Source organism: Haliaeetus albicilla, chromosome 21 (assembly GCF_947461875.1).
Source record: "Haliaeetus albicilla chromosome 21, bHalAlb1.1, whole genome shotgun sequence".
Lineage (NCBI taxonomy): Eukaryota > Metazoa > Chordata > Aves > Accipitriformes > Accipitridae > Haliaeetus > Haliaeetus albicilla.
The window spans coordinates 4,619,973-4,641,976 of record NC_091503.1 but is presented as its reverse complement, the minus strand read 5'-3'; the positions used below and the strand labels follow the sequence as shown (position 1 = coordinate 4,641,976).

Sequence of the window (22,004 nt, the reverse complement as noted above, 5' to 3'; positions counted from 1 at the left end):
CTGAACTAGAGTTTTCATGTGAACAAAAACATCTACATCAATGAATGCTCAGTTTCATGTTGATCTGAACCTTACCCAGAGTCCAGTTTTATTTAAAACAGGGGGTGGGGGGGAAGCCCACCACAGTTAAAAAAAAAAAAAAAAGAAATTAACATCATCTTAATGTCTTCTGATTTTTCAACTGGGTGCCTCAGCAGGAGCATGAAGGGAGTCCATCTTACTCAAGGATTAGCCAAACAGCTTGTCCTGATGTAGGGAAGGGACTGAGTTCCTCCATGATTATCTGATGTTCACAAGTTGGGACCAAGTTCAAACCTCCACCACTTTATTGTAAGAATAGGAAAATAACGGTTTTTTTGTTGCTGCTCTGTTTAAGGTGGTCTAGTCTGTGCACGAGCAAACACATGCTCTTCTCTCAGATAAAATGGCAGTTGATCCACTTTAAAGCACTCAAAAAGAAGTGTAAAGCAGTTGAAGGAGCAGCAACAGTCACCGTGAATGACATTCAAGTCAGTGCTGCGGGTGGGAAATCAGTCTGACACCAGTTTGTTCTCTCTGTTATCATCTGATAGCCTGGCATTTTTGTTGTTGTTCAGCTTGAAAATCAATGTGAACCAAACTACTCTTTGGATGAGACCCAGACTTGTGATGGGAAGATGTTCTTATGAGACTGACACACCAAAATTCACATGAGTGTTTGACAAACTGTATTTGCTGAAGGGTCCTATTTTGTCTGTCTGTATCTGTCTTGGGGATTTTGAAGCCAGCAGACAGAACTGAGAAGTGATTTAGACTAGTGTTGATACCGTCTCACTCGCATTACATCCTTCAGAGTGAGGAGCGTCTCTCGGTGACCCCTTTTTCTGCAGCGGCAGTCCAGAATCCGGACTGCTCTGCCCTTAGCGTAGAACAAGTCATGGAGAAAGTCTAGAGATCTCTTAAGTGGGGGCCTTATCCTTGTGGGTTGCTGTCACGTTTAATATATTCACAATACTGAATGTAGTGATGTGGAATGAGCTGGGCACTTAAACTCATGGGCTGGAAAGGTTGCTGGAAAGGTTGGCTGTGCACTAAAAAATTCACCCTTTTATTGACCTCGGCAACTTCTTGTAGGCGTAGGCTTTCTAAGGAGGCTGAAACATTGATCCCACTTAACCTACTGTTAGTGTATGTACTGTAGGACTGAATAAACAACTTTAAAGTTTAGCATGCTTGTTCTTGATTTTCATCTTTTATTAATAATAACTGGTTTTTATAAAGCATTTTATAAAGGAAAAATGCAGAGCCAACTTGATGCACATAAAATTATGGGTCCCGAGCCAAGCAACACCGTGCAGGAGTGAGATCTTACTGTTATGCCATCAGTAGTAATTGTAAAACTGAACCGAGTAGAACAGTTACTAGTAAATGAATACAGAACACTGGGTAAATCCATCCTTTGCTCCTGTCTTGAGTATTTTGCACGAGCCTTTTTCCCCTTTGCTTGATATCCAGGAGGACTTTGTGGAACTGGAGGTGGTTCAGACGTGACCAAAAAGGAGCAATCAAAAGTATAGGATGGTTCCATATGTAGGAATGGCTAATGGAGACGGGCAACTCGAATTGGGGGGGCCTATCCATGAAGTCATGCACAACAGAGAGAGTGAGCACTGGGATGAGTTGTTGGTTTCTCCTTCCAATACAAGAACTAAGGGACATCAATTGAAGCTAATAGGAGGCAGATCTGAAAGAAGACGACATGTTCATATGCTTTTTAAGGGAGTATGGCTAGAAACTCTCGGAAGAGAAATCCATTGAGGGCTACAAGACACATAGAAACCAGGTTTAGATCAGGAACCCTCTGAACAGCAAATAACTGGAAGCTGGAAGAACACAGAAGGGAAGTATCGCATGTCTTCCCTGGGCATCTCCATTTGGCAACTGTCAGAGATGGGACACTGGACAGGTAGATCTTTGGCCTGACCCAGTTATGAGCTGCTCCTGTTCTAAGAAAAAAATCAAGAGCATATAATTGTGCATAATATCAACTGTACCAGAGATGGGCACAGGAAATACTTTTCCATCGGCTTTGAATATCTCACTTGTAGAATTGCTCTCAGTTACGGTGGGATAACTTTCAGCTTCCATAGAACTACAGATGCTCCAGACCATGGGACAGAGGAAGGATGGTGTCAGTGAAAGAGCTCATGTCCTCCTTGGCACCCATATCTGTACTGTTGAGCTAGACGCTGCTCAGAGCGGGGGGAAATTTAGGCAGGAAGAGGTATGTATCACTTGATTTTTTGCAGGAGACAAGGGTGATGCAAGGGTTTGTGAAGCTCTTTCAAAACTAGTAGTAGAAATGTTTTGTACAAGGAGTGAGTGTTAAATACAGGGAATATTAAGTATTTGCTTTGTTGGCAAAGGAGCGAGTGAGGGCCTGCAAAGAGAAAGGGAACAAATACTGAAAAGGCCAGGCGTCAAGGGTAAAATTAAATTAAAAATACTACAGAATTTGTTTGAGATGGTATAAGTATGATGGATGAATCATACATGCTGGAACATATCAGCGGGTGGCATATCTTGTATGAAGTTTTAGGAAACATTTTAAAGACTCTCTGATTCTTCTTGGGAAACATGTAAATCTCAGCTACAAAACTCTTATATCTCATTATGTTTTCTGAATGCTTCTTCCCTGATTATTTTTGTAATTGCTGGCATTCATTTGCAGGAAAATGCCATGCTGCTTTCTTGGGCTGTACCTTTCTTCTTTGCTTTTTACTTGAAAGCATCATTATACTTTGCCGTAACCTAAAATCATCAGGGCCACCACTCAGCGATGGCACAACAAAAGACTGTCAGATAAACTAAGCTTGCTCCACAGGCCCAGTTCTACTCCATCAAAGTCAGTAATAAAACTCCTGCTTGCTACAATGAAAAGGGTAGAACAAGACCAAAATGTACCTCCTTCCATTGGCAGTAAACTGGAATTAGGCACAGTTTAATTAGGAATTAGGAAAACTAGGAATTAGGCTGCAGCTCAGGATATAATGCTATGACTTCATATGAAAAGTAAGCAAACTAAGCAAACTTTAACCACAAGTTATGTTTCTTAATGGCTCACGGTGTGTTTTTAATTATAAGGCTACATAATTGAAGGGAAACGATATTGGGGAAAGGAGCCAAATTTATACTTTCCCTTTTTAGAGTGTTGGTTTTGAAGAGAAATTGAGTGTATTGCCTTCTGTTTGTATGAGAAAGATTGCTTATTAACAGTTTTATTTTAAAATGCCAATTTAGCATTATCAAATAGCTTTGTTCTGCTGTGGGTGAATATAAGAGATTTTACATCTCTGATGATGATGAGAGGTGAAAATTGTATATTTTGAACTTGTGAATCTGGTTTATTTGGATGGGCATATAAAAAGTTTGTTTAAAGAATATGTTGCTCACTAAGAATATCAGTATTAATTATACTAGTAGCCTTTTTGTGTTCTGTTATTTTGCATTGGTGTTTCTAACCTCCTCCTTCTCACAGCAGGGCTCCCTCCTTAGCTAGATTGCTGCAACATAATCCCAAACTTTCCCAGCTTAATTCATATTCTGGCCTTTCTCCCCAACTGTTGCCATGCCTTTGTTCTGACTTTGTTTTTCCATGTCAGTGAGGATTGTTGTGTAGTTGTAGTTGTTTGTATTCAGAGGGCTTGTCATTGCCTCATGGTTGTTGTGTAGATCCTCAATCAATGCCTTGAAATGCTGTCTGAATGATGGTATAAAGTCTAAAGATAACTTGCATTTTGTGTTGAATGTCACATTCAGCAAGCTCAAAGGAGTATTCTGTTGCTGTTTGAGTATCATTTTTAATCACCCCAGTCTTCCTGACCTCCAGTAACTTAAGAGTTTGGAGGGCTGGCCAGACAGAGGGCTTTTCCCCCAGCAGCTGGAACTGTGCAAACACTTTCCTTCTCTTCTCCTTTCAGCGGCGAAAGTGGTGCTGGTAAGACAGAAAGCACTAAGCTGATTCTCAAGTTCTTGTCTGCAATGAGCCAACATTCGCTGGAGCTGTCCTGCAGAGAGAAGACCTCCTGTGTGGAGCAAGCTATTCTTGAGAGCAGGTACTAGATCTTTCAATACACAGCTGTTTTTTCCAGAAGACATAAGCCCTGTCATTGAAATAAGAGCTTGCAATGTAATTAAAGATGTGGGTGCATTTACTGAACAACAAAATGAATATTGGAAAGGGGGAAATTGTCCATTAAACAAAATTACCTGGCTGCTCTAGAAAGTTGTAAGCAAAGTGATATATCTTCATGAAGCAAAAAGATGCAGAGTTTTGAAATGGATGATGATTTAATGGTGGCTTTCATTTTTGTTTAGGGCTGAATCCAGATAATCAGAGTGAGGGAAATGGGTGATGGGAGGGAGAAACCATTGGTTTGGTTTATATAGCCTGAGGATGAGGTAGAACAAGATACAACATGGTGAGGATAAAGTATGCAGATAGTAAAAGTGTGCTGAGGAAAGGGAGGATAAGCAGAACTGATAAGACAGATGAGTTAATGCATCAGATAAATTGGACACACTCCATGCAAGCAAAAAAAAAAAAAGTCTTAGTGTTTAAATGAAATAACACATGGTTCTAAACTATTTAAAAACAAAGACAGTTTGAGATGCTATTACTTTTGTTTATCATCCTTCATCTCTGTTTTACCTGCTATATCTTGATGTAAGTATTCTTTTTAATTGCCTTAGGACAAGGACTATTTTCCCTACATCTGTCCAGCAATTTGCATGTGCTGAGATTTCTTATTTCTGTAATTTGAGTACTGCAGTGAGAATGGCATGAATCTTTAGAGCAGTTAGAGTTTAAGCTGCACAGTAGTTTGGTACTATTGATCTTCCTGTTGCTTGAATACTTGCATCTTTTGATAGAAAATTGAGATGCCCGTTGTTAATAAATTGAGGATAATACTGAGTTACGTAGGTTGTGGCTGAGGAGGGTGTCAGAAGTGAGTGCTATTCCTTTCACCAGTCCCATGTGAAACCGTTGGCATGCTGGTCACACGTTAACGCTCTTGTCATTCTTCTGTGTTTTCACAGTCCAATTATGGAAGCTTTTGGCAATGCAAAGACTGTATACAACAACAACTCAAGTCGCTTTGGGAAGTTTATTCAGCTGAACATCTGTCAGAAAGGAAACATTCAGGGAGGAAGAATTATAGATTGTATCCTCGTATGGTGATTTTACCCTTGTTTGCGGGCAGCCCCCGCATACCTCCTCTGTGGAGGGCTGAGAGAGAAGTGGCTCACCCTTGTCTGTCCTTTCAGCCCATCCTGAAACACACACAATTAACTTGAGCTGATGTAGGTGGGAAAGGGAAGCAGTAACACCAAATTCTGCATGTGTTTGTGCACATGCACACATGCGTTTGTGGCAGGGTGGGGTTTATATACTCTTGGAGGACGAGGATTTTGTATTGCTACTGCTAGCACAGCTCATGTGCATGTTTCTATGTAGTGAGCTAAACCAGCCCGAGTTCTTGCGGATAACTTCAGTTGTTAGCTGTTTCCATCATTTATTAGACCCGAAGATAAGCTGCTTACTTTTCTGGAAAAGTGCTTGAAAGAGCAGAGCTGCTGAATTTCTGCAGTGTGAGCCTGGGTGGGTCAAATCCTTGGATTTGTCCTGCATTTGGCAAAATTGGACTATGGGCCAGCTCCACCAGAGCACCAGAGGTGTGGGGATGAGGAATATACCAAGGGGATCCTACCTAGTGTTTTGAACATACGCTGCTTTTGCAGTGGGACAAATTTCATCCTTAAAGCTGTTTCCAAGCTTTAGGGAAAAGAGAAAGGAAAGGAAAGCAGGTGTCATTTAAAACCCAGAGCATGACAAGTCCAGTTTTGGTGGGATGAAGGAGAAGGAGGTGTGGGAACACATTGGTATTAGAACTGCTGCAATATTATCATTGCTGCTACTTTATTCATCTTGTTATGGCAGTAGGCACGATGTAAGAAAAGACCGTGATGCTCTTCCTATTGTCTCAAATGAAAGAAGGAAGATTATAAATAGCTTGTGCATTAATTGCTTTTTATTTTATTCCTTGACTGAAGTTTTTCTTCCTGACTATAGATTTATTGGAAAAAGTAAGTTGATGTTTGCTTTTGCTCAGTTAATTTTGTTTTGATTTAATATTTTCTTTGAAATTGTGGATAAAAAAATTCTCCTTAAAAATGATTGCTTAAATGGAAACTATTTTTTACTTTGACAGAATCGTGTAGTAAGACAAAACCCCGGGGAAAGAAATTATCATATATTCTATGCTCTGCTGGCAGGGATAGAAGAGAGAGAGAAAGGTGAGTGGCAAAGCACAAGTCACACAACCATAGTGGCTTTCTGCTAGCAGTCGGCCATGATGACAGCAGTGGAGAATTTAACTGCAGAAACCTGCTAATCCAAGCAGAGAAATAGGTTATTTAGTCAGCTGGGACTCAGTGAGTGTGAATTTGAGTTTAACTTGATAAAGCAACCTGCTTAGTTGAAGAATGTCACCGAGCTGCCGGTAGTTTTTCTCCCAGCTTCTGCTGTGGCCCTGGGAAAATTACTTGGGGACAAACATGCCTCATTCTGTTCAAGCTGAATATTTTTGCTGGTACTAAATAACTCCACAGCAACAAAGAGAAATAATTCTAGTTCCTCTAATCCTCTCTCATAAAGAATAAATCCACTAACAAAAGAAATGACATTTGTGTATGTGCAAAATTGCCTAAAGCTGTCTCGGCGTCTCCCTTTGGGCCTGCTGTCTTTGCATGCTAAAAAGTAGAATTAACTCCATTGTGCAGCTAAATGAAGGAAAAACCAGCAGAATACAACCCCATATCTGATTTTAATATGAAATTTGTTTTGTGTATCTTCATAATTTCTGAGCAAATGTATTGTGAACTATTTAACTCAGACATAGTAATTTGTGGAGTGCTTTTGTTTGGGGATTTTATTTTTTTTTCACTTGTCCTCTTTTCTCTCCTCATTAGATGCTTTTTACTTATCTGTACCGGAGAACTACCACTACCTGAATCAGTCTGGATGTATAGCGGATAAGACAATCAGTGACAAAGATTCTTTCAAGGAAGTCATTGTGAGTTGTTTCCCTAGTTCTTTATGCTTTAAAAATGCTGGCGGTTCAGGCACATGGGGCCCATTGATGGAGCAGGGGACAAAGCCTTCTTGTGCTTACCTGCGCATGCAGCTCTCTCATTGAGGCACTAATCTTACAGGGCCTTACATTTTCTCATAACACTTCACTGTCATTTTGAGCATGTCTTTACCTTCCCTCCAATACTTGATTTTTACTCTATCATTTCAAAGTGTGCTATAATTTAGTGAAATGATTACATTTTGGAATGAAAAGAATGTCAGTTGGGAAGATGGTAAGGCATTTACACGCCTTTGCCCTTCCTTACATTGTTTTATGTTACAGCTATGTCTGCTTCCACTATTTTTCCATCCTAAAGCTTTGCCCAGATGTAGCATCTACTGGGTTGAGTCCGCAGTGCAGCACGTGGGGAGCGAAGCACCTGGGCTTTTGTGACTCTTTTAAGTTGCAGCTGGGAAATCCATTTGTATGGAGTAACTTACACAATAGACTTGAAGAAAATGTATACACAGATTAAAAACCAGGTCCTGATGGTGTCTTTCTCTGAATGGCTTTATATCTTATACCCATGCCAATTAGCTACAGCAATTTGTCTATACTGACTGTTAGGATAATTGCTACTTGCTTACTATATCATTGAGGTGATGTGTGTTAGATTTAAAAAATCAGACAAAATATTTGGTTTTATGCCCTTCACCAGACTATTTTTGCTTAGCTACGTTAATCTCTTTGCCAAATTGACAAATCAATGTGTAGAGGATGCAGCAGTTACTTTTAGTGTAAAAAAACCCTCATCTAGTATGGCGGAAGGAGGTGTTGGAAACTTATCTATATTATAGTCACATGCTTAAGTTGATTAGCATGATATTTAATTTGTGCTAATCATACCAGGGTAGGCAGAGCATGAAATCAGCCGGGCAGGTGACGTCTGTGTGCTGCCCGCAGCGCAGGCAGGCTTGGAGCACGGGCTGAGACTGCCAGGCTGCATTCCCAGAGCAGGAGGCAGGCAGAAGCCCTGCAGTTCACCCTTGTCTGTCTTTTCCTATTATAGTCATCTCCTTTGCCTATTTTTATTGCGGTTTAAGTCCCAGAAATGTTACTTAAGTGAAATGTTTTCATAGGAGACAAGGAGGAACTGCACGGTGAGCATGGAGATGAACTCCTAGTGCTGCTGCCTTTCTTAGAGCTCTGATGTGAAAGGTCGTCCATACAAAATAAACCTCCAACCATTATCTTTTCTCTGCTTTTAATTGTGGGATGAGTCTGAGGCTTTTCCATTTGTAATTGATGATTTATGAAAGATAAAATGTGTCACATGTCATCTGTCAGACACCTGCAGTGACTGTAACATGATGAGTCTAACTGTAAGGGTATAAAACTGTGATCTGGACTCAGATAGGCTCATATTAAACCCAAATTTGGGAAATTCTGGTAATTTCAAGAGGCATACAATTGCTTACTCCATCTATGTCAGAGAAAAGCATATGTTCCTCCTCTTGTTTTAATATTTCTTTAGATGGAGATTTGCTGTTCTCCTCATTTACATAGTTAAGCCTTGATCATTGCCATATTGGTGATTCATAAATTCAATACATTTTATGTAGATCTCTTTTTATTGCTCAGTTTTGCTGTAAGATGTCAAACCACACTGGTAAGATATGTGTTTGGGCTTCATGGCTTGCACAGAATATGCTGCAGAAGGCCTCCTCTGAATTCTCCGTGGCTGAGACAAGAAGTGAGCAAATCTTACATGTTGCTGTGTTTCCTCCCCCATGCCTTGCTACCTACAAGGCTAATTGGCAACATTTGGTAAAAATACAGAGGAGGTTATCAGTTACTAATACAGATTAATGAAATTGCATCTGATGCACGACTCAGTAGGGCATTCCAATATTTATACAATTTTAATGAAGAATTTGAAAGCAAATTACAGCATCCTTACAGCATCAAAAGGAGATTTCTTAAAACCAGAGTGATACTTGGATGTTCAAGATGTCCCCGTCGTGTCTTACAGTGTGTTTGATTTGGGATGAAACCAAAGGAATAACTCCTGCCAGCCCTCTGTCAGCCCCGACTTGCTTTTGTAAGGCCTGACAACACCGTTGATGGGTTTGTCCTTGTCCCCATTTTTGAGTCAGTGTGCATGTTATTGAAGAAGCTTACGTGTCATTCCAGACTGCAATGGAAGTGATGCAGTTCAGCAAGGAGGAGGTGCGAGAAGTTTTGAGGCTGTTGGCTGGCATTTTGCATCTAGGAAATGTTGAGTTCATCACTGCTGGTGGGGCACAGGTGTCCTTTAAAACAGGTGAGAAGGCTGTGCAGCCAAATGTAAATGTTTCTTGAGGTTGTGAAAGCTATTTTTGTTGCTGGTATATCTGACCATAGCAAGGACAAACAGTGAAAGGGTCTTACTGCTTTTTAGCATCTGAAAATGTTGATTAAAATGTTATTTTTGGGTTTTTTTGACAGGTAAGGCAAACTAGTCTGCTGCTGGATGCTAGGTCTTAATTAGGGAAGACCTTGGGCACATATTTATTCCATTAATAGTAGTGAAATTCCATTTCAATTTAATTCTTTCTTTGAAATATTCTCAAGTTGATAAAACATAAGTGCTCAAATATGTTCCTTCACGGGTATCTCCACCGAAGGTGTCTTTTGTTAGAGCTTTCAGTACTTCAATTACAAATCTGAAGGTATGTGCTGGTATGTGTAAAGATTGGGCTGGTGAGCATTTTAAATATTTGTTCAAATATGGCAATAAAGGGTAGCATTACATACTGCTTTATATACCACATTATAGCAAAATTGCAAATTGAAGTATGCATGTAAGAAAAAATTTTCATTGGTTTTCTTTATCCTCATCATCCTGAGGGAAGCTGAAGCGCATTCATGAAGACAAAGAGTGAATTACTGTTTGTTTCTGGAAAAAATGTTAGTGTAAGCAGTAGATTATTTGAATCCTTGACATGTAACATTAAGAGGAAAATAAGTATTTGTGACTTACTTGTGATGAATTTCTACTGCTAAATTCCTTCAGTTGTGCATATTTATGATACTGTGCCTTTTTATGAGCAGCAAAAACGTATCCTAGAGTTTCTAGTTGTGTTTTTATCTCTAATCCCCATCATTTTAGAAGCATCTTAAATGGTGGTGGTAGTAATACTACTACTACTACAACAACAAATTAGTGTCATAACATTATACATTTAAGGACATATTTGTATTTGTCTCTTCTTTTGCCAGCTCTGGGTAGATCTGCTGAACTACTGGGGTTGGACTCCACACAGCTAACTGAAGCGTTGACACAGAGGTCAATGATACTCAGGGGAGAAGAAATCCTAACACCTCTTAGTATACAACAGGTAAAGGCATCTCAGTTTTGACATGTTTTTAGGGTCTGTTAAATATATGGCTCAGTCTTCAAGTCCAGGGCAATCATTGGTCACTCAGGAACAGAAGCTTAGCTCATGCATCAGAACTGCTATCAAATATACTACATAGTTTTTTGGGGAAGGATATATTGGACTTTTAGAAATCTCTGTAGATCCCATCCTATCTTTCTGGCCAGGGCTTGTAGCTTGGCTGTTCTTATTCTTATTAAGCCAGATTTCTTACCATTTTTTTCAAATTCTCATCTTGTAGGCTAATATTTTTCATTATGGACATTTGTGTCAGGTGGGCATTTTTGAAAACTTTCAGCAGAACAATTTTATTATTTACAAGAAGGGGATTAGAAATAGGTATACAAAACATCATGCTTACCTCTAGAAAGGGGTAAATTAAGGTGCTATTTCCTTTTCTTTTCTTCCTCCACACCTTAAGTTTATAATTTCCTAATTTTTGAATGCTTTAGCCTTGAAAGGTAATTTTAAAGCCACATAGGTGTACAGCTCTTATAACTTACACTGTTAAAGCTTAAATCGTGACGGTCTGTAACTGTTAATACAATTGCTGTCAAGGTACATAGGAATACAAACCTACTTGCATTATACATTGCTTTATGCTGTGCAAAGGATGCTGACCGGCAAAGTTTGATAAGTTCTCAGGTGCAGGGGTGGATTGATACATCATGTATTCCTTCTTTAATGCAGGCAATAGACAGCAGAGATTCTATGGCTATGGCACTTTATTCTCAGTGTTTTGCTTGGGTCATTAAGAAAATCAACAGCAGAATCAGGAGCAAGGAAGACTTCAAGTCCATTGGAATTTTGGACATATTTGGGTTCGAAAACTTTGAGGTAAAAGTTTGTTCAGATGGATTGTCTGTTATTTATGCTTCATTGTTCTACATATCTTTGTCATCTTCACTGGAACTTGATTATTAACCATGTTATGACTTAAACCAGAATCAGTTCCTTGTTTGCAAAGTAAAATACTTGGAGTGTATGGATTTTTGAAAATTTCTTGTCTCTTTAGGTAAACCGTTTTGAGCAGTTCAATATTAACTATGCAAATGAAAAGCTTCAGGAGTATTTCAACAAGCACATCTTTTCCTTGGAGCAACTGGAATACAGCAGGTAAGAGATATAGATGAAATTTGGAAGAATTTTGAAAATTATCAGTATTCACTTGAAATTGGGGTTCCCAGCTACCTTAGCTTCCTTTGAAAATCTCTGTCTGGAGCTGTGTATTTTTTCAAAGCAAGCTGATTTTGCTCTAATTTGCAAGACAAATAGGTCAGCTCATCCTGTTCCTATATTTAAAATAACTTCATTGTAGTTGTCAATATAAAGGCCCTCCTTATTTCCTTAGGGAAGGACTAATTTGGGAGGATATTGACTGGACAGACAATGGAGAGTGCTTGGATCTTATTGAAAAGGTAATAACGAATTTGATACTGGTACCTATTTCTAGTTTTTGTTCTGAGGTAATACGTCTTTAAAACACTTGCCAACACAAAGAGCAAGTGAAGAGAATGGTGGATCTTGCATGTTTAAATAGTGAACTTTTACTCAGATCATTTTCATGCATGGATATGTTAAAGATTATATTGTATGCTCAATATGTGTATCTTTCCTTGTAGTAACTTTTAACAGTGTATGTTTATATACAAAAGCAATATTTGGAGATGATTAAAAAAGAATAGAAAGAGAGGCCAGAAAGAATGGCTACGTCTTGCTCCCATAATGGCTTTTCATGGGATGCGGGTAATCTTCATTTGCTGCCTGCCAATTTTGTCTTTATCCATAATTTTGTTCGTGTTCTGATTTGTACTAAAGGAACATGTAAAAGAGCGTGAAGTTTCTGCAAAGTTAGTGGTAGGAGCATTAGCGGTGAGGGGCAGATGAAGTCTGAGTTCACTGCATAGAAATTACGACTCCAGCGGGATGACAAAGCCGAAGTTCTGTATCGTTTCATCCATGTTGACTTCTGCCAGCAGTACAGGCGGGCTGCGTGAGTTTATCTCCGTAGTGGGGTGTGTGGCTGCGTGAGTTTAGACGACCACAGATGCTGATGGCAGCGGGCAGGGGATCCAGCTGCCAGGACGTGGCTGCAGTCAGGACGGTGTGGTTTGTCGGGAGCTGCGCTGGGCCCATGGGAAGTGGCTTATTAAAACGTGCACCTGGAGAACTGTGTTTTCCTGAAGAGGTTGTATCAACCTGAAGCTTGCTGGACACATTAATTAACTGCGGGGTAGCTTGCTTTGTTTACCACCTCTTCTGGTAGGAGAAGTAGGGAACATCAAAAGAAATGACACAGAGCCATATGCAGAGCAAAGGGAGGTTGTGTTCCACGCAGTGCCTGGTCAAACTGTGTATCTTTTGTTGTTGCCCTGGGCACTGTGGGTGCTAAAAGTTTGCATTGGTTCAACAGCTAAGTAGATAATTTTATGGAAGAAAAATTTTTGAAAGGCTGTTTACAGAAACTCCTCGTATTTAAGGGACTCTTGATCATTGGAGATCTTGGAGGCTGGAGATATATTCTGGGACAAAGTCATTGTATGCATCTAAAAACTGTCTACATCAGGAGAACCATTGCTTCTTCCAGTAGCTGCTTTTTCTTTATTTTGCCCATGTATCATATGCTCTATTTTTCAAAAGGAGTGTTGCCAGAAAAGCAGGATTGCAGTCCTCTACGAGAGTGGGGTTTTAGTCATGTCCGGGTGGTTTTGCGCCTCTCTGCACACGACAACTTCAAGGACTTTGTGATTTTTCCAAACAGGGGACAATGTCTGTGTCCATCTGTGCAGTAATTCATTTTCTGCCTCTTCTTGTTTTTCTAGAAACTGGGGCTGCTGGCACTCATCAATGAAGAGAGCCATTTTCCTCAAGCTACTGACTCCACCTTGCTGGAGAAGTTGAATACCCAGCATGCTGTACGTGATGTTTTGCTCACATTTTCTGTGCAAATTAGGGTCTCTCTGCTTCTGTAGAAATTCATGGTTCAAATGTATGGTTGCGTAGTTAATAGAGGCTGTTTTGGATGTGATCCAACTTCCATGGCAATCTTTATCATTTACTGTCAAGACTGAGTCCGTTACCTGGAAGAATATATCCTTGTTACTGTCCAGTTAAATGTTTCCATATTGGTGAATAAGCCAAATTCTGCTCTTAGAGCTCTGACAACCTGCAGTAACTCAGATTACTTAGATCTTCAATTTCCCTTGATGTCATTTACTGAAAGGTTGCTGTTTCCTCCGTCCAGATTAGTACCTTTATTTGTGATCCTAGAATTATTTTCAAGAATTTCTGGGATACAAGCATATCCACCAATCTTCGTAACTGCTGGTTTAAGACAGAACCTTCTTTTTCAGAGTGCCTTTAATAGGATGGTTCTGCCAGATGGGTTCAGGTTTAGTATAATGCCTTTTTAGATACTATAAATCTGTTATTACTGCATTTGAAGCAGCCCAGACTAACAAATCCTATTATCGTTATAAGTTGGTTGTTTGCTTTTGGAGCAGTAATCTTCCAGGGAGTTCACTGGAAGACAGTGGTTTGTTTAGGTCTGGGTTGAGGGGATAATGTGACCCTTTTTATCATTCCACTCCCTGACCCCCTCCCCCAAATATTTTTCTCTTTTCTTTCCCCTCCAATTAGAACAATCCTTTTTATGTAAAACCAAGAGTTGCCGTTCACAACTTTGGAGTGAAGCACTACGCTGGGGAGGTAATTTTCTTTTCTTTATTTGCTGAAATTATTCCAAATGGAGTTTTCATTAGCTTAATTTTACCCTGAGGCTGCTCAAAATTAACTAAAGCACACTGTTCCCTCAGCAGTTTTTACAGTACCGCTCTTGTGAGAGGTGCCTGACTACTCGGCTTGTTGTTTGAATCAGCTCTGTTTCCTGCTAGGTCCAGTACGATGTCAGGGGGATCTTGGAGAAGAACAGAGATACTTTCAGAGACGATCTCCTGAACTTGTTACGTGAAAGCAGGTACATTTCTGTGATTTTTGTTTGTGACATGATGTTAAGGGGTGTCTTCTCACCTAATTCTGCCAGGGTTTATCACCTAATTCTGCCAGAGTTTGAATATGTTAGATGTTGCATAGCATGAGACCTTGACAGAGTTGAAATGAGTATAGAAGAAATATCAGAGGTGCCTGTAAGCAGATCTGACTGTAATTGGTTCTCACAAAGTCAGGTTTTCCTACATTGTACAGTACCTCGTCCCTGTTCGGTCCAGAGGGTTGCTAGAGAGCTCACTTGCTGCTCAGTGGTGAGTCAGGATGCTGAAAGCTGGTGATGGTTTTTAACTGTTTCAGGGTGCCTCACAGGCAGCATGCGTGTGTGGCTTTTTTGCTTCACATACAGCCTGATTTGCTTGTATTTCTGGCATTCCCTAATTTGGTTGAAAGCTCAGTGGCAGGGACCTACCACAGTACAAATTGCTATATAGTAATGGCTTCAAAAGGAGAATTTCTATAAAGATTTATGTTACCGAAAGTCTGAGCTGGGGTGTCTTTGGTACCTGCATGCGTCCTGTCATTCTGCTGTGTAAGGTCTCAGGATCCTTACAGTGGTAACAGCAGGGGCGGTACCACGTCCCTTTTTGTAGGCGCATGGTCGAGACTCCAGGACACACCGAGGGGTGACAGAAGAGGAGGGAGCTGAGCCTGCGTGTTGCTGTCTCAGCTGCTGCCCTCACCCATCCCGTCCAGTCATCCTGCCTTGCTGTGCAAGTTGCTTGTTTGTAAACCCCTTAACCCTTTCTGCGCAGGGGAAACTGTTAATAAGGGTTTCCCTCTCTATGTTGTTTGTTCTGGTTTCATGACATATCTGACATAACCTCTGTCAACTGAAGTATGTAGGTAAAAGTAATAAATGAGTTCAAGCTGCAGGGCCTGGTTTTGCTCTTGCAGCAACATCTGTCTGGAGCTCAAGTTAAAAGGTCTGTGTTTCTGTAGAAGTGGTAAGAGGAGGATACCTGACTGATAGGGTGGAAAACAGCATACACAGCTGGTATCTGAAAGTGAGGCTCATGTGGGTGGTTATTTTCTGTTATGGCCCCAAACAAGCTGGAAGTCTTGTTTTTCAGTCTTTGTTCAGGTATGGTTCCTATTACAGTCAGCTGGAGTTTTGGTTGAGTGAGTGGAATAAAATGCACTAAGGACTCTAGAACTTCACACTTCATTTCCCTAATGATGTGTTGGGAGTGGAGAAGAAAGAACCTCCTTGTTTTGTTTTGCTGTGTTTTGTTTTGGGTTTTTTTTTTCTCCCCTGCATAAATTCTGCAAAGGCAAAAATCTGTTGCTTACTAAAGGTTATAGAGAAAATCAATAAGCATTTTTTTGGATGGAGGAGCTGCTTTCTAAAGGACAGCGCTTTCTTTGCATTCTATAGTGGTAAGCCTCATAATCTATTGAGATACACTTTAGAGATATTCTTTTTCTTTCCCGTTTCAGTCTTGATTTCATCTATGATCTATTTGAACATGTTTCAAGTCGCAACAATCAAGACACTCTTAAATGTGGAAGCAAGCACCGAAAACCCACTGTCAGTCTCCAGTTCAAGGTTAGTTAATGTGTTGTCTCTGCTCTGTAGCAAATCAGTGATAGATAAACTCCGTTCAGTAAAGAACAGTTGCAGATTAAAACAGGCAGCATCAAAACATAGCTGTCTCTTCTATGAAAATGCGTTTACTAAGCAACTGATTGGCCATACTAGCTAGCTTCAAGCAGACACTAACCTTCGCATCACACCATCCGCACCAAACTCTGGTTGCTTTCCACTTGCTTATTTGTCCTTATTTTAAAGCACATCTATGAAGTTGGCGTCTCTCGTCCTGGTTTTTCTTTCTAATCTAAAACGAACCACAGAATCACACAAAGCCTTACAGCAGTGCCTGTACACTAAGAAAAATAAGTACTGAATAAATACCTCATTAAGGTGTTGCCTTGCTTTTTAACTTAAAGCTTGGAAAGCATTTTTATTAAACACCTTTTTATGAGGCTTTATAGCCCTCCCATCAAAAATGGCATCAAATTGAAATCTCGCATAAAGTCTATCTGCAAATTATTTAAAAGAGAAAGATTGGCACAAAACCTTCTCTAAATTGCATGAGTACAAGTCTGGATTAGTTGTCTTTCATTTTGTTTGAATTAATATACATTTGCACTGTTTGTTCACTTTTTTTTAAAAAAACGGAGCAGACTCAAAGCCCTTGAGGGCAGATTTTATCCTAATAGACTATTGCTAAGTGTTGGACAGAACAGCAAGGAGTGTATGCTGGGGCACACACAGTGTCTTTTATTAAAAAATACTACTGTTATATTCCCTGGACAGCTTGCTTTGTGTCACCATCGCTCATCTCAGGCAATACCCACTTCTTGTGGTGCGGTGGTGGTATTTGCTAGCTCTCTGGGACAGCAGAAGGTACTGTTTCCACTTAGTCATTTGTACCTGTGCAAAGTAGACCTTTAAGATGTTACTGTATAAAAATCGACCATATTTTTGCACCCACTTTGCAAGGTAGAACATAATGTAGAGTTTCCTCTCTTCTCTGTCAGGGCCCCCCCCCCCCAGGCAACATAGAGCATGATGAAACATGAAATCAAAACATTGTTGTCTCTTATCTAAAGCTGCAGTAACTGACCATTAACCAGCTGGGCTGCTTTACAAGAAGTTGACCTTCGCATCATCCTGTCCCCAAAGAATTAGGTTGGGTGTTTTTTCCATTTTAAAGCCTTCCAGGGATTAGTCTATCTCATTTCAACTGAAGATAAGAACTTTGCCTTCACAGTTTTATTCTCATGATAGGTTGGTTAACTTTTCTTTTCATTTGACAGCCTGCCTAATGCGGGCCTGGGGGTACACACAGAATAGCTGAGGTTAGATACCATCTGTTTCAGCCTATTGCTTAAAGCAGGGCAAACTTCAGATTAGCTTGTAACCTGACAGTGATTTAGAGGCTTGCAGCACTGTGCAGAATCTGGCTGTCTGTACCACAGATGAATGTGAAAATAGGTTAAATTGTTTTTGTTTATACTGACCAACTTTTCCAATCACTCTAAGTAGTAGCCTGTGTTGAGAGAACTGGCTCAGTTGTCCACAGAGGTTGTAATGTTCACACAGGTTTAGTACAGATGAAGCCTTTACTTTTTGAAGCCATAAATGTTTGTCTTTACATAAAAATACTTGTCTTTGTATCTTCTGGCTGTTTAATGTCTGCTGCCCCCGACTCCTGGTCCATAGGCTGGCAAAGGCAAACAAACCAAGAACTATCATTTATGTTCCTAGTTACTTCACCATTTGCTTCCTTTGCTCTGTACCAGTTCTTGTGCACAGCCACAACTCTGCCTGTTGCCTTTATCGCTTCATGTTTAATTGTCACGAAAGCCCTTGGTTTGCAGATTAAAGCAAGAATTTGTTGTAACAGACTGCCATTGGCAGTTTTGCTCCCAAACATGCTGTAGGATGCACAGTGTTGCTCTTTTAAAAAGTGAATTTTCTGTCTCCTTGGCAGCCTGGTCTGTATTCTCTCCGCTGCCTGGCACACAGTGCCACCTTTGAGGGGTGAAACAGTATCATTGCTAGCTTGCTGGGATCTTCGAGTCTCGGCTCCCCTCCTATACAGTCATTTGTATCTCTGCAAAGTAAATGCAAGACTTCAGTTTAAAATGGTTTATCATACTTAATGATACAGAATGAGGCAAGTTGGAATAAGATATGGAATGACGGCTCAGGCAGGAAAGGGGAGGATGTGTAATTAAAGTAATAATCATAAAAGGACTGAGGGATTTTTTTTGATTTTTATCTCCAGGCTGAGGTTCAGACAACTGATAGTCTAATGTGTATTGGGTCATTCAGAGTTCTAAAACTAGGAAAAAGCCCATGTTTTCTTCTATGTTTTTTTTAGCTGAACCTTATAATTTCTCTTTTTATTGTTAAATGCAATTAGCTATCACATGAAATAACTGTCAAACTGTCTGCTTAATGCTGTTAGTATTGTCTTTCAGCAAGACGAGTTTTCTTTACCACTCTATCCTTTACTCAATTTTTGTTAATTTCAGGAGGGGAACATTTTAAAACCTAGTATTGGTAAAACAATGTCTCCTGTATTCTAAACTCTTTTTTCAGAATTTTTTAATATTTCTTCTACCCTCTTGTTGACTTATGTTTATTATCAGTGTCCTTTTAGCAAGAAAGGTTGAGACCACACAGGAGGGAGGAACTCCCTGTACAAAAATGCTGCTGATGGCAGGGGAAATGGAAAATGAGTTGGTGTGGGGTGGTTGAAAAGAGGAAATTTGGTTTTGTGGGTATTTTAGTTTTACCTTAGACCCCTTATCCTTCCTTTTGACTTGCTCGAGTTTAGCAATTTGGGAATGTGGATCCTAAGTCTTAAGCAGTCATTCAGAAGATCCCTGAAACAGCAACTTCCCCATTTGATGTTTCCTTATGAACAGTTTTCTTCATATCAATCTGTATATCTTGTTCACTGTAAAACAGTGATGATAGTTTTGATCAGAAGGGCAGGTGGAAGAAACAAACATGCATGTATTGATTCTGTATGTTCACAAGCAAGAGCTTACACAGTACAGTAATGTCTGGTGTATACCACTAGGTGTTGCAGTTAGATATTGTCTGCAATGCTAAGCTGCAAGAGCTTTCGCTGGGGTATGTTGCTTTTACAAAAAGTCAGCTTGTGAAGTGCTGTCTTCTACTTGTGTTTTAGGAATCGCTGCATTCTTTAATGGCGACGCTGAGTTCTTCAAATCCTTTCTTTGTTCGGTGCATCAAACCCAATGTGCAGAAGGTAAGATTTAAAATCATGCCTGTCATTTCTGTACGTCTCAGGCCTAACCTTCCACTGCCTGTGTGGTTATTTACCACTGTGTGAAGCAGAGGGTAGTGTTCTTCACTGGCTTTGTAAAAGGCTTTTGCAAGGTGAAGGCACTGGGAACAGCTTTTGATTTTTTTATTTAGGTTTTTTTTTTATGTGGGTTGTGTCTTTGGGCACCTTTTTAATAGTCACTGCTCACAGCTGATAAATGACTGGCTCTAAGGATGGTTATAAAAGGAAGGTAGAAGACTGCACTGCACGTTTAACAGTTCTGTGAGAGCCTTTTAGGAAGAAAATGTCAAAACGGCAAAGTTTGTTTTAAATCACTAGAGGCAGTGAATGGTGGTGCATATAGCAAAACTGGTGTGAATGACCAACTGTCATCAGACTCTTAGTCTTTCAATTTATGTACAATTCTAGGTGTCTTCATGCCAGCTGTTTTGTTCTGTTACAGAATTATGTTTTTAAAACACACTTGGAAACTAAGGCTTACTGTATCAATTTGTCTTTTGAGTCACAGATAACGAAAGGCAGTGTCAAGACTTACTTAGATATGTTGGAGGTCTCTCTAGAAATGAAGTGGTAATGGTATAGTAATTGCTGAAGATAATATTGTTAGCCTGGTCCTGATATTCTGGGTTTTGTGCATCTGTCTTTGGCTTTATAGACCATTATTCAGGTATGGTCTGCTTATGTCAAAAATGCAACAGACAGAGGTGCTAATGACTCTGGTTTATGGTTTTCACATGGGCAACTTAGAAATAGGTGACTTTGCTATAAATCCAGTTTTACGTGTTATGTTTTTCTGGGATGTCTGGTTCATTGGGACACTTAAGACGTCAAACCTGGCAGATTTCACTGCAGGTTTTTGTGTTACCTGGATGGTACATCCTCGACTTTGTGTTTTCAGTTGCTAACTGTTAACTCTGCTTTTGCACTGTTACTCGTGGTGTGTCACATAATGTGCAGACTGCGGGCACCTTAGCAAGAGGGAACAGCCTGGAAGCGAATAAGACCTGCTTTCTGCGTCCTGAAGTGTTTGGTGCTGTGAGGTGTGCAGCCTCAGGTCACCAAACCCACATGGATGACAGTGCCTCGGCCGGCACCTGGGGTCTGCGAGCCAATGTGTGTAGCAAAGCCCCGATCACTGACGGAGGGCAGTTCTGAAAAGCTTGTTTTCTTCCCTGCTCCTGTTTCTGCTGGAAGCTCCACGACCCTTATAAAGCCCACCTGCTGCCACTGGAGTATAAGAAGAATTTCAATAACTCATGAGTTTTCCTTATTTGTCCTTTTGCCTTTGAGTAAGGCTCATCTCCACAGTACCAAAGTCATAAGAATTTGCCATAGTTAATGCAAGAACCAGGCACTTGTTGCATTTCCATAGCAAGGAACACACTGAGTTCCCACTCCCATGTTCCTTGTTGCTCTACCAGTCTTTTCCCACTAGAATGCTCCATCCCTGACAAATTTGGCATGTGCTACTATATATTTTACTATCATTAAAACAAAGTTCTCACAGAATTAGCAGCTGTGCAAGCAGAAGGAGCTTGAGACAGCCTCGGTCTCAGGAAACCATGTCTAATTGCAGGAGTGCATGCAGGAACAGATTGGGAAATTCCTGTGGACAATCCCTTTCAAAGTACATATAAAATGCCACTGAAATCTTACACAAAAATGTTTGTCCTTGTTTTCCATTTGCTTTAATTCAATTGCAAATTTAACTTGATTCAATGGCTTTACCAAATAAGAAATCCTATTTGAAGAGCAAGAGTAGAGAAAAAGGTCAGGCACTTTACCTGGTGTAGCTGATTCAGTAGAAGACTTGATGGAAGATGAGAAGGAAGGCCATATATAATACTTGTCGATGGCATTCTTCACACAGAAAAGTGTTCTCAGAATGCTTTTTTGGGATTCACCGTTTGAAGTTTTGTCTGCTGTGCACTGCTCTGTTCCCCTCCATGTCTCAGACGCAGTGATTTTTAGTGCCGGTCTTGTGACGGTGTTGGTGTTGCTCCTTCTGCGACGGTGCAGGTACAGAAGCAGGCACATGAACGGCATTAGGCTCCTCTGTAGCTCAGCTGGATTCTGTGGATGCACACTGTGTTAAACATTTCATAGTTTATCCTGTCATACAACTTGTTGCTTCTTTTCAGTTAGACAAAGGAAAATAAGGTGAGTCAGTTTGCATAGCGCTGAACCAGCACAGCTCAGAGACACGTTAGCTGTGCGTGGACTTCCAGGGTTTACCACATAACGTGACTCACTGTGCAGGGCTGGTTAGAAACATAACAGCTTGAAACATTCAGATGAGCTGCTGAAATGGAGAAACTGGGATTGAAGGAAAGTAAAAATCTTCACTGAGCATCTTCCTCTGTTTTCCATCCATAGTTTTTACTCTGCAGTGATGGTGATATGAAATGATAAAATGTCACCCTTCAAAAAGTATTTAAACAGTGCTCGCCAAATAACATATGATGTGAAAGAAAGGGGTGTTTTAATTGGTCTTTTGAAATATGCAGCGTTAAAGGAGAGCTGAACCAGAGGGACTTGGCAAGGAGAGAACTGAAGTTGTGGTATCAGGAGCAAAGCCTCTCAAGCTGGTCATTGCTGTAAGGGTTGGGTACGAATAGGTGATACACTATCGG

At 40.3% G+C, this 22,004-nt stretch overlaps 1 protein-coding gene and 1 long non-coding RNA gene across 2 annotated transcripts in view; one reads left to right on the top strand and one right to left on the bottom strand.

The window, feature by feature from the left end:
* The window catches only part of MYO10 (myosin X), a 166,652-nt gene that overhangs the window by 90,469 nt on the left and 54,179 nt on the right, over positions 1-22,004 (top strand). Inside the window, exons 5-19 of the mRNA XM_069808895.1 lie at positions 3,960-4,094; positions 5,080-5,204; positions 6,113-6,126; positions 6,252-6,336; positions 7,012-7,115; positions 9,309-9,438; positions 10,377-10,495; positions 11,225-11,371; positions 11,550-11,650; positions 11,886-11,952; positions 13,357-13,449; positions 14,174-14,242; positions 14,428-14,510; positions 15,980-16,088; positions 19,252-19,332. Of these exons, the coding sequence (XP_069664996.1) occupies positions 3,960-4,094; positions 5,080-5,204; positions 6,113-6,126; positions 6,252-6,336; positions 7,012-7,115; positions 9,309-9,438; positions 10,377-10,495; positions 11,225-11,371; positions 11,550-11,650; positions 11,886-11,952; positions 13,357-13,449; positions 14,174-14,242; positions 14,428-14,510; positions 15,980-16,088; positions 19,252-19,332 (1,462 nt within the window). The remainder of the gene's footprint in view (positions 1-3,959; positions 4,095-5,079; positions 5,205-6,112; positions 6,127-6,251; positions 6,337-7,011; positions 7,116-9,308; positions 9,439-10,376; positions 10,496-11,224; positions 11,372-11,549; positions 11,651-11,885; positions 11,953-13,356; positions 13,450-14,173; positions 14,243-14,427; positions 14,511-15,979; positions 16,089-19,251; positions 19,333-22,004) is intronic.
* Positions 11,937-21,457, bottom strand: LOC138690292 (uncharacterized). The gene is made up of 3 exons (XR_011329106.1): positions 21,156-21,457; positions 16,264-16,377; positions 11,937-13,614 (listed from the first exon to the last, which is right to left on the bottom strand). It is a non-coding gene; the product is annotated as an uncharacterized lncRNA (long non-coding RNA).